Raw genomic sequence first — 12,854 nt, forward strand, 5'->3', positions numbered from 1 at the left:
TGCTAATTAAACAAATGTTTACTTTATCTCACTAGTGTTATTGCAATATGCTATCAATGGAAAAATGCTATCTAATTAACGAAAAATTGATAGCTGTTGATTCATTAAATCATCTTATAGAGGTATTTTCAAAGTTATTTTAAAAATATGAGTGTTAATTTAGAACTTGAGGTATTCGAGTTATAATGGGGTTGTGAAAATACTTTTAGAGTAAAAAAATGGCAGATCTATTGTAAGGGTAAATAAAAAAAAAAAAAGATGTTTTAGATAGGTTAGTGCCAGCTTCATTGCATGTTGCATGGTAAGAGAGAGAGCTAATCTTTAGCATCTCTCTCTTTTCTTCCTTTTCCTCTTTCTGTCTTCTCATCTACACCAGTAATTACCGTGTTTGTGATGGCTACTATAATACGGACTTACCTGGGTAAGGTAGAACCCTACATTAACAAATTTATGGCATGATTTATATTTTTTACAAATCCGTCAATATCATGAATTGCCCTTAATTTTTATAATTATTTTGAAATATCTAATTTGCTATAGTATTTTTAACTATAATATGCCTTTATTTTTTAATTGCTTGCCTCTGCATTTTGACTTTCTTAATTTTGACTAATTTATATAATATATAAATGCTTTCTTATTACTTTCTATTTTAATTCTGTCTAATAATTTTGTTTCTCTTTTCTGCTTATAATGCTTTCTAGCTATGAAGATAATAAGCCATTTATCAAGTAAGATCATTAGTTAGACATGGAATGCACTGACTTTAATTCCTTCTCATTCCGCCCTATTTTCTACAGTTCTTTTCTCCTTAAGCTATTCATGATGAAATCTCTCCAAAATTATTATTATTTTTTTAATTATTATTTTGAAGTTGTCCTCATGTTTTTACCTCATTTCAGCTAGGCTTCTTCATGCTTTAGTTATAAAACCTTAGGTTCACCTAAGACTAGCTCATAGACTTTGAAGTTTAGGTACTAAGTGATTATCTGCCATTTAACCTTTCTGTATGTGTCACATTATTCGGTGTCATATGAGTAGACCACAGGAATAAAAATATGTTAGTAAACTAATTAAGAACTCCTTAATTTCTTTAACCAAAATGCACATAAACAGCAATAAAGTCCTGGGGGTTATTTTACAATCTGTATTTTAAAGTAGTTTGATACCTGTGTATTCTGGAGTAAAAAAAGGTCATGCCTGCTGTTGCGGTTTTCACTGGAGGCTGCAGTACTAAATGCTGTTGTTCTTTTTTAATCAATGAAAGGATAAAGACAAATGCTGTTGAGTTTGAATGTGAACATAGAGAAAGTCAACTGCTACTACTAAAATGTTAATAAATAAGTGTAATATTTTTTTCCCTCATTGAACCTGTTAAAAATTTCAATTTGTTTTTTCAGGTCTTGGGTGCTTGGTGCTTTTGCTCTGCTGTGTCTTCTTGGCCTCACCTGGTCATTTGGGTTGCTTTTTATTAATGAGGAGACTGTTGTGATGGCGTATCTCTTCACCATCTTTAATGCTTTCCAGGGAGTGTTCATTTTCATCTTTCACTGTGCTCTCCAGAAGAAAGTAAGTGAATGGAAACACTTAGGGCCTCAGCTTGCCCATTCTGTGACTTGAAAATAATAGGTGTAATAGAGAGGTTACAGTGGGCGTATTGCTAAATAGCATCATATTTTTTTATTATAAGTTAATTTTAATACCTATCTGGAAATTTAGGTTCACATTATAAAGTTGAACAATACCAGAGGTTGTAAACCAGATTATTTATGTTAAGATTTCTTCTTTGCTAGTAGGGTCTGTAGAATATTTTACTCACAGAGTATACAAGATTAAAAAAAAAAAAAAAAGTTAAATTTATTTCATGCTCACTAACAGGAATGCACTAGTCCTAAATGAAATTGAGTGTAAGAATACATCATGTCAATTTTAAACACACCAGGCATATAAAAAATTAATGCTAATGTTCCTTTTGAGTAATTTTGAAAGATTTAAAAACCAATAATTTAGACCTCATGTCCTACCTAGTATTTTGTTCTGACTTCATGTTAAGTGAATTCAGCAAAAAGGATTCAAAAATTAAATTTAAAAGGAAAAACTTCAATCTGTAGCAAGACATAAGCCTAAGAGAATCTCTTAGCTGCCATTGGAGTTTGAAATTTCTGTGCCTTTCACACAAGGTATCATCCTTTCTGTCTGCATATCTAATGTAGTCTTTTTATTCTGTTATTACTAGTTGGTCACTAAATTGAACAGAGAAATAGAATTGTGAAAGTGAAAACTATTATGTTTTCAGTCCTGACAAGATGATAGTGTTGTTACTTCCATCAGTTTTGAATAAGCTATAATTTTGAGATAATGACAGTGGAATGTGCAATACTGACAGATAATGTACATTCACAGCAATATAGGCATTAGGCAAAACCAACACTGGAGGGTATTATTTGGATAAAATACCATTTTGATTGCCATTGTCTTGGTTATACAGCATTTTGGAACAGTTAATAGCCATTAAATGTGTGGAAAATTTTTGTGAGGTATCATGTGTTATTTAATAACAGTGAACTCTAACTTTCTAAACATTGTACGGGGATAACCTTAGTAACTACTTTAGTTTTTATTTATTTATTATGTAAATGAGCAGTCTGTGCACAAGCCTATGATGACATATTCATCATTTCTGGATTATTGTGCCAAACAGTTTTGATATAATGCATTGACTTAACAGAGAAAGGGTGAAACAGTTATTATTTCTTCATATAGTTATGTGTGCTAATTGAACAAGGAGATTTTAACATGCTTTTTTCCTTAACAACTGCATTTTAAAAGCATCCTGATGCACTTGTTTTGACATGTTCTCCTTATTCTAGGATACATCCTATTGGGTACTACCAGGGTGGATTGTTAAGAATATGACATAAAATGGTTACATTAAAATCATGGTTCTTACTGCTCGAATTGAGCATATTTAGGCCAAGAAAATGCCTTCAAAGCTCAACCACATTGTTATTTGCTTTAATAGGTATAATTAAATAAACCAAGAAAAAAATGCAAGTACACTTAGATTTAAAAGATCATCTGGTGACTTCAATTTTCTAATTTTGAAAGGAATAAGTGTTAAAGTCATGGTCTTTACAAGTGGATTACTGAGTTGTGAAAGGGGAAAGGCTTCTTGAGTATTTGGGGAGTTTTTTGTTTGTTTGTTTTTTGATTTTTGTTATTGTGGTGGTAATCTACTAGAAAAAAAATTTTTTTCTTCTGTAATTTTTCCCTGTCTGTGTTGTGATTTCAAAGGCTGGCTCTAATCTACAATAAAACATTTCTATGCTGATGTAACTGTACACAATCCAGCACCCTCTGCCCTTCTCCCAATTCTGTACTGTTCTAGAAGGGTAGTTCTTTGGACTCCATTTTTTTTCTTAATATTGTTTTTAGTTGTTGATGGAACTTTATTTATGTGTATGCTGTGCTAAGAATCAAACCAGTGCTTCTCAAATGCTAGGCAAACAAACGCTCTAACACTGAGCTACAACTGCAGCCCTGGGCTCCACTTTTTAAACTTCCTTTTAGACCTAACAATTTTCCTCTCCATTCATATATGCAGGATCCAGTGAGAAAGGGAAATTACATGGGTAACTCATTAATGTGAATGGAAATAGCTTTTTTAAATAGTTTTGGTGAGTGCGAATGAAGTGAGTAGACATCTTAGATGCTCCATACTAAATGTTAAAGCTAGGCATATCAGAAAATGAAGAAAACGTTCTGTTTTGATCATTGGCAAATGTATCAAAGTACTTTTTTTCTTTGTTCTTATGCCAAAGAAGTCTTGTCTTTACAAAGAGGTTACTGGCAAAACTCTGCAATCTAGTCAAAGAGGTTTATGTATTGACCTAATAAGAAGACGTGAAGCATGTAAAACTTAAATGACTGAATTACAGATTGAGTAAATATAATCAAGCAAGGAATATACAAACTGTTTGTCCGATTTTCTTAGCCCAAAATAAAATGAAGCCACTAGTTGTGTAGGCAGAATAAGACTTTAAATACATTGCTATTGAATTAGTAGCTAACATTCAGATAATAGTAACAACAGGTACAAAGTTTGTCCACATGTTATACAAAGTTTTAAAGATCCTACTAGCTAATCAAATGGTCAGAGATATTTCTCTGATAGGATTCTAGCAATTTCAGCTGAACTTGAGTTTGAAATTTCAATTTATTTTCTCTGCAGATATGTCATGGTGCTACTTTAATTTTTTTTGGTTGTCTTCACTCTTCATTTAATTAAAGAGAGAAGCAAGTATATGTTTATCTCAATTCCATGGTCTCATGATTATTCATTGCAGGTACGAAAAGAATATGGCAAGTGCTTCAGACACTCATATTGCTGTGGTGGACTCCCAACTGAGAGCCCCCACAGTTCTGTGAAGGCATCAACCACCAGAACCAGTGCTCGGTATTCCTCTGGCACACAGGTAACAAAGGGTTTGACAGCATCTTTAATTAACCTTATTTATAGAAAGCCTTTTGGGACATGTTCTGTTTAGATGCACTAATTGTTTCCTCATTATAATAATGCAGGTAGTAAATGCTTGCTTTTTTTTAGTATGCTGGTTTTAATTTCTTCTTAAATATGTACTCAAGGTGTTTATTTAGGTGTAAACATCCTTTTGGAGGAAGCGTGTCCTTTAAGAAGTGAATCCTAAACAGTCCATATTCTAAGGACGTATAGTGCAGCATTCATAGCAGTCACTCAGTCAGCATTGTTGAATAAACAGTCATCTCAACTTTATATAAAAAGTCAATTAAATAACACACTTTCAAGAGTGGAAGATTAAATACCCTTTAGTAAAAGGCAAGCAATAGGGCAGCATAGATGTCCTTAGTTTTGGACCCAAAACAGCACACATTCTGTAAAAGGCCAACTGATAATCATACACAGATTGTCTAGGATAAAGCTTTGTGTGTTTTTAATAAGGTGAGCTTGGGAAAACTAACATATCTCTTGCTATTTTATATTAATAGAGTCGTATAAGAAGGATGTGGAATGACACTGTGAGAAAACAATCTGAATCTTCTTTTATCTCAGGTGACATCAATAGCACTTCAACACTTAATCAAGGTCAGTTATTAGGAAAATTTTAGTTTACAATATACAATACAAATTTTGGACTTTTTGCCAACTTAGAATAATTCTAGACATAGTATAATTCTAAAGTGCTGAACTTTTCTCTCATGGGTGTATATATCACACGTTCTTAAACCTGTTTACTTTTATCATCACTTATTAAAGTACATATAAATTCATTTTCTTCAATAATGTAATGCAAAAAAATATAACTTTAAACTCCACACTATCAGAAGGCTGGAAAAAAGTAATTATTAAAAGCATACTTTGCCACAGATTAAAATGTTTTCCTCCTTTCTAAACAAGACATTTATGAAAGGGTTCTTCTTAAAATATTAAAATAAATTAGAGTAATGACTATTCATGTAAAACAGTGCTGATTTTACAGTGAAAATGGCAAAATTTTTGTAAAATTATTTTATGATTTTTCAAAAACTGAAAAATAAACTTTAAAAGATTTATAGTAAGTCTTTATAAATAAAGTTAAAATTCATGAAAGTTTGTATAGTAACTTTTTCAATATTGTTCAATAGAGGCAACTTTAAATTTGTCATATAAATCAATATAATTCTGGAAAAGGAACTAATTTAGTAACATAAGGTCACAAGCACATGCACACACAGGTATTCCTGAATAATAACTTAATACATATCAATCTAGTATGAAAAAAAGTATTATTGTGTTGATCCTGGAAAGGTAATTTATTCAGGTATTTTCAGTTTTGAAGTATTGATTTGTAATGTAATATAGAGTTTTACCACAATGAAAATATTCAAACACATTTTAAATTGTCGAAATTGTTCTGGGAAGATTCTAGTTTAAAATGAAGAGTGGAGCATGTGTAACATCAAAACCAACTTGAATTTGAAGTATTTTTAATTGAATAGGTAGAATTTATAATTTATCCATTAGAATGAGGGAAATGTGCATCTATTCCATTGCAGTGGTGTTTTACCTAATTCTGTTAAGATGACTATCAAAAAGTAAATGAAGTACTCAAAGATTCATTTTTGAAACCTGGCAAATGAGATTATAAAACACGAATTCTTGTTATATACAATTTGTGAATCATCCAATGATTCATTTTAGAGTTGTTTTCCCCCTCGGCATGTATGCTTTTGCATTTACTAAAGGAAGCTTTTTGCAGTGTGTCATAATTTTTACCTGTTTGTGAAAGTTGTTTTTCTTCCTGCTTGTATCAAAGTTGGTATTAACACAGATGTTTTCATGAGGGATAATCCCACACCTGTAAATCTGAAAGTTTGAGATTCCCTCCTTTGGGCCTCTGTGGTGAAGTTTTTAATATTAGGCAGTAACATCTTGAAACATAATGTTGATCTCTATGCATTTAATTGCCATTTTTGTTTAACAGTGATTTTGTATAAATTAGTAAATGTCATCCTTAGCAGGTGTTTACTTGGGGGATTTAGAAAGCACCTGTGAGTTACTGAAATTTAACTTCCCTCTCCCCTTTCTCCTTCAAATTAGTAGTTCAAATACAGTCAGAAAATTTCAACAGATTTTCCATTGCCAACTTGTCCACTACCCTGATGAATTAGGGGAAAAAATATATATATATTGCAACTGTAACACTAAAATAAGAAAACTGATGTATTTTTTTTCTGTTTTTGTTTTTTGTTTTGTTTTTTTGCTTTAGGAATGACTGGCAATTACCTACTAACAAACCCTCTTCTTCGACCCCACGGCACTAACAACCCCTATAACACATTGCTCGCTGAAACAGTTGTATGTAATGCCCCTTCAGCTCCTGTATTTAACTCACCAGGTGTGCTTACACTTAACAAATAAAACTACCTTTCTTTGCTGCTAAACACAGCTCTGATCTTTGCCCTATTTCTAAAATACTCAAGTTGCCTTAATATTTATTATTATTATTATTATTATTATTACATCCTTAATTTTTCAATTTAAAAAAATTATGGTATTGCCCATGCCAGGCTTCTAAAACTGCACTATATTATAGTAAAAGTTCAATCATGATAGTATTTACAATAATGATCCATGTTTTTAACACAGGTGGCATAAATCTTAATATATTATTACAGGACTGACATCACATGGTCCGAGAGCCCATCTTCAAGATTTATATCATTTAGAGGTATAATATCTATATAATATGTTGTTCAGTTGACTCTAAAGCTTGCTGACAAAATTGCTTCTGGAATGAACTAGTTATAATTATTTGGATGTATGGGTATAGAAAACTACATCCAGCATTGTCAATATAACCGAACTATAGTATAGTGCAGCTTTATGGTAATTTTTCTTTTTCTTAAGGAAAAATATGAGAATAGAGTTAATATTAGTCAAGTTTAAACTAATAGTTTTTAATTGGGGGAGGGGGGAGAGATTATCACTAACCTATCCTGTTTATTATACCAATAGCTTATTTTTAAAAAATCATATATACTTAATATTAAAATTTTTGAGATTTTGGGGGAAAGTTATATAATTACTGCTAGCATATAATCTCTATTTGTGAATAATATTTGCCACTAAATTGAACACAAAACTTGGTTTCCTTTTTTTTTTTTTTTTCTTAAAATTCTTTTTAACGTAACTGCAGCTTCTCTTTTCATTCTCTTGTTTTCTTACTTCCTTATGCTTTCCTCTAGCAACCTACAGAGAGACAAGTATGGGAGTAAAACTTAACTTTGCCTATCAAATGTAAATTTTTTCAGCATGATTTTTAACGGGCACAATTAAAACATTACTAGCAGTCATGAAGTAGACTCAGCGGGCAAGTGGTTCACAATTTGCAACTAAAATGTTGCCAAATTTTTAAACAGTACATCTATCTGTACTTCCTTTTGTCAGTAATAGAGGTCTGTAGCAAATGCTGTCCATACTTAAGTACATGCAATGCTGAAATAATTTGCTCTATAAAGCCTGAAGTACTGTCAGCCAAAATGCTTAATAATTGATTTTATCATTTCTGCATTCTCACAGTCATCTTGCTACAGGCTGTGGAAAGTCTTCAAGTGAATTACCTGAACTTGGGCAGAAAAAGATGCCTCTTCAAAACCAGAGAAGCCTTAAATCTGCAGAATATCATAGAAAACACCTTTTGGATTTTATTCAGTATATTTCTTACATTTCTTAAAGCAGTGATAAAAAGAAAAGAAAATGTTTGAAAACATTGAACCTCTGCAAAGGAAACAAATGCTAGCATGTTATCCGTATGTCACCTGCGACTTACAGTGCCAAATGCGTTCTAATGGTAGAGCTTACAAATAAAATTGTGGCACATAGGAATTTATAAACTAGAAAATTGTGTCAAGCCAGAGGAAGCCTTACAAATAACTATCATAATTTCATTTTGTTAACACCTGAAGCACGATGAAAATTGAATTGTTAATCTTTCAAATGTAGAAGTTGGGTCAGAATTTTGATTTTTGTGTTTTCTTTCTTTTTTTTAATAACATAAGTAACAAATATAATATTCTCCCCCATATTATTATTTCTGCTAATGATAATTTAGCCAACAATTGTCAGACACTTATTGGTCATGAAATTTGTGTCATACGGAGAATTTGTATGTGTTTTCTGTAAGAAATTGAGTTTTCTAGGATATCTGCAGCTTTAAGAGTGAGGGAAATTTCTTATTCTTTTCCAAGAATTAAAATTTTTTCCTAAACTCCTCCAAGCCTTGCATACAATGCAGCAGCCTCACAGTGGTCAGTTTCATTTCAATAACATCATTTCATTCTTTTTTTTTTTTTTTAACAGATCTATCTGTAGACAAGTGATTTTTTTTTTCCTTCCAGGATTTTGAGAATGAATAGCTCAACCTTCCATTGTGTAGATCATTTAATTTTCTCTTTTATTTTCCCATTTGCTTGAGAAGCACTGTGATGTCCTAGTTTACATGTTTATGTGTCTGTAGAAAATACAACTGATTCATCAGAATAGAGCATGTTACCATGTTTTTTTTCCTCCTAAACTTCCTTCCATATCTCAAGCAGATTATCCAATCTTTCATTCTGTTAGAAATAAATATATATTAGCCAAGGCTGACACCCTTCTCCCATTCCATAGTTAATATCTATTCTCGGTTTAATTTCTGTGACCCATACTTAAGAAATCTCTAACATTTCTGCGTTTGACCTCCATGCCCATGGTGCTTATGGGCTGATCTTGTACAGTCGACTCTGCTGGTTCATTTGGTACTGTCACTGTGACTGATGCAGACTGCAGGGCTGCAGGCAAACTTTGACCATTAGAAGCCTGGGGCCATTACTATTAGAGAGATTATTAGTACCAAAATAAATTAACATAAATACTAAGTGTAAAGACTGCTATTGCTGGTAATCTAATTTGTTGAACCCTTGCTCTGACTAAGTTGCTGAGAAGCTTAGAAATTCTTCATCATGTTACAATAAATCATTTTACTTTCTTTTATATATCAGCTACTCTTAGGCCAGATAGCCTGAGCAGACAGACATGATGTGAGTTGTCCAAAGTGAGTCATTCCACCTGCTGTCTATCGTGTTGTTGGATGGTGCTTGTGGGCCCTCGGTCCAGTCAGTATGAGAGATGGCTGTCTCTGTTTAACATGATTTCTTTGTATCTGTCCATTTTTTTCATTCTTTTTTTTTTTAAATTTCATCTTCAGACAAAGGAAATGTTAGAATGTTGTTTTAAAAAGTTGCTTGCCAATTATGTGGGTTTATGTTGTACATTTGCCTTTCGGTTTTGTATGTGACTTATTCCTTTTTAATTTAGTGTTGTTTAGGACAAATTCTGTTAATTTTATTTTTATAAGCCATAGTCTTGTACTGAAAATGTAAATGTCAGTAATAAATTGCTTTGCATTAACTATGCAAGGGCATGGAGTGAAGTCTTGTTCATAAGAGTGTCAGAGATTTGACCAAAAAAATCATTGAATAACTACTGTCTCTCCAGAATTGATAAAGTAATATTCTGTATGCCATTTTCCCTCCCTGGAAAACAGTATCAATTTTTTTTTAACACTTTTTCCTGTTATCTAAGGGGTTGCAACTGTTTATAGTTGGGAATGCAGGAAAGCCTGACACTTTTCAAGTGCTGGCTTTCAAATACAACTTTGTCCTGAACGACATTAAAAAGTTTTGTACAAAAGAAATAAAGTTTCTTCAGAAAGAAACAGAGGAAGTAATGGTAACTCCCCCTTTTCTGTTCCAGGACATTCACTGAACAATGCCAGGGATACAAGTGCCATGGATACTCTACCGCTAAATGGTAATTTCAACAACAGCTACTCACTGCGCAAGGGGGACTACAACGACAGTGTGCAAGTTGTGGACTGTGGACTAAGTCTGAATGATACCGCTTTTGAAAAAATGATCATTTCAGAATTAGTGCACAACAATCTTCGGGGCAGCAGCAAGACTCACAACCTGGAGCTCACACTCCCGGTCAAGCCAGTGATCGGAGGCAGCAGCAGCGAAGATGATGCTATCGTGGCAGATGCTTCATCTTTAATGCACAGCGACAACCCAGGGCTGGAGCTCCATCACAAAGAACTCGAGGCCCCGCTTATTCCTCAGCGGACTCACTCCCTTCTCTACCAACCCCAGAAGAAAGCGAAACCCGAGGGAACTGACAGCTATGTCTCGCAGCTAACCGCGGAGGCGGAGGATCACCTGCAGTCCCCCAACAGAGACTCTCTGTACACAAGCATGCCCAACCTTAGAGACTCACCCTATCAGGAGAGCAGCCCCGACATGGAAGAAGACCTCTCTCCCTCCAGGAGGAGTGAGAACGAGGACATTTACTATAAAAGCATGCCAAATCTTGGAGCTGGACGGCAGCTTCAGATGTGCTACCAGATCAGCAGGGGCAATAGCGATGGTTATATCATCCCCATTAACAAAGAAGGGTGTATCCCAGAAGGGGATGTTAGAGAAGGACAGATGCAACTGGTAACAAGTCTTTAATAGTACAGCTAAGGAATTCCAAGGGCCACATGCAAGTATTAATAAGTAAAATAAAGACTCCTTTGGCCCCATGCAGCTCTCCCTCCAAGTCTGCTTGAAGAGATGACTCTGTTGACCTGTGGTTCTCCGGTGTAAAAAAAAAGATGACTGAACCTTGCAGTTCTGTGAATTTTTATAAAACATACAAAAACTTTGTATATACACAGAGTATACTAAAATGAATTATTTGTTACAAAGAAAAGAGATGCCAACCAGGTATTTTAAGATTCTGCTGCTGTTTAGAGAAATTGTGAAACAAGCAAAACAAAACTTTCCAGCCATTTTACTGCAGCAGTTTGTGAACTTAATTTGTAAATATGGCTGCACCATTTTTGTAGGCCTGCATTGTATTATATACAAGACGTAGGCTTTAAAATCCTGTGGGACAAATTTACTGTACCTTACTGTTCCTGACAAGACTTGGAAAAGCAGGAGAGATATTCTGCGTCAGTTTGCAGTTCACTGCAAATCTTTTACATTAAGGCAAAGATTGAAAACATGTTTAACCACTAGCAATCAAGCCACAGGCCTTATTTCATATGTTTCCTCAACTGTACAATGAACTATTCTCATGAAAAAATGGCTAAAGAAATTATATTTTGTTCTATTGCTAGGGTAAAAATAAATACATTTGTGTCCAACTGAAATATAATTGTCATTAAAATAATTTTAAAAGAGTTTGAAGAAAATATTGTGAAAAGCTCTTGGTTGCACATATGTTATGAAATGTTTTTTCTTACACTTTGTCATGGTAAGTTCTACCCGTTTTCACTTATTTTCCACTGTATACAGTGTTCTGCTTTGACCAGTTAGTCTTTATTCTTACATTTAAATTTCTTATTGCCAAAAGAACGTGTTTTATGGGGAGAAAACGCTTCAAAGCCAGTTCTGCCATGCCTTGCACAAATGTGGTGAAATCTAGAAAAGATTGTGTGTCATCCTTCTGTTTATTCTTGAACAGAGGGCAAAGAGGGCACTGGGCACTTCTCACAAACTTTCTAGTGAACAAAAGGAGCCTATTCTTTTTTTAAAAAAAGAAAATAAAACAAATATTACTCTTCCATATCCCTTCTGCCTATATTTAGTAATTAATTTATTTTATGATAAAGTTCTAATGAAATGTAAATTGTTTCAGCAAAATTCTGCTTTTCTTTTCATCCCTTTGTGTAAACCTGTTAATAATGAGCCCATCACTAATATCCAGTGTAAAGTTTAACACGGTTTGACAGTAAATAAATGTGAATTTTTTCAAGTAGTTAATGTGCACTTTTATATATGATACATAATTGGCTTTAACACATTGATCCTTTCCCACTCCTTCCTCCCCTTGGTTGAGGTGACTTCATAGTTTAGGTAATCCATGGATATGTAAAAGAATACCATTAAGTTGCCTGTTCATTCTTCATGTTAAAGGATTACATATGCACAAAATCTGGCAGATAACTTTTCAATAGGGAAATATATTAGAAGTATTTTTTGTTGTTGTTGCATTGCACCCAAACTAAAAATAAATAGATAAAAGAAGGTTTGGGATTTCTACCATCACATTTGGGCATCATAAATTTTTTTTTCTTAAATTGATTTTTCAGCAGTATATTGAGAAATTCCTAAAACATACTTTTACAGTTTGAGGATTATTAGTATCTCTATAGACAGCTGTGAATGACAGTATTTCTTATCATTGAAAGGTTTTGCTCCAAGTTCAAAAATCATATAATTGAATCTCAACAAATAGATTTTTTCCTATT

The 12,854-nt window shown here is 33.3% G+C and overlaps 1 protein-coding gene across 50 annotated transcripts in view; it reads left to right on the forward strand.

Moving 5' to 3' along the window:
* Adgrl2 (adhesion G protein-coupled receptor L2) overlaps positions 1-12,361 on the forward strand; it is a 624,560-nt gene extending 612,199 nt beyond the window's left edge. For 18 of the 50 annotated variants that reach the window (XM_048814135.1, XM_048814136.1, XM_048814133.1 and 15 more), the window contains 6 exons: positions 377-421; positions 1,401-1,569; positions 4,347-4,475; positions 5,026-5,122; positions 6,786-6,914; positions 10,313-12,361. In XM_048814135.1, the coding sequence (XP_048670092.1) occupies positions 377-421; positions 1,401-1,569; positions 4,347-4,475; positions 5,026-5,122; positions 6,786-6,914; positions 10,313-11,067 (1,324 nt within the window). In that variant the 3' untranslated portion in view covers positions 11,068-12,361. Of the gene's footprint in view, positions 1-376; positions 422-1,400; positions 1,570-4,346; positions 4,476-5,025; positions 5,123-6,785; positions 6,915-7,165; positions 7,248-7,764; positions 7,817-9,558; positions 9,612-10,312 lie in introns of all 50 variants that reach the window. The other 32 variants (XM_048814158.1, XM_048814166.1, XM_048814160.1 and 29 more) reach the window with 14 other exon arrangements.
* Positions 12,362-12,854: the final 493 nt, after the last annotated feature.

This window comes from Marmota marmota, unplaced genomic scaffold, assembly GCF_001458135.2.
Source record: "Marmota marmota marmota unplaced genomic scaffold, marMar, whole genome shotgun sequence".
Taxonomy (NCBI): domain Eukaryota; kingdom Metazoa; phylum Chordata; class Mammalia; order Rodentia; family Sciuridae; genus Marmota; species Marmota marmota.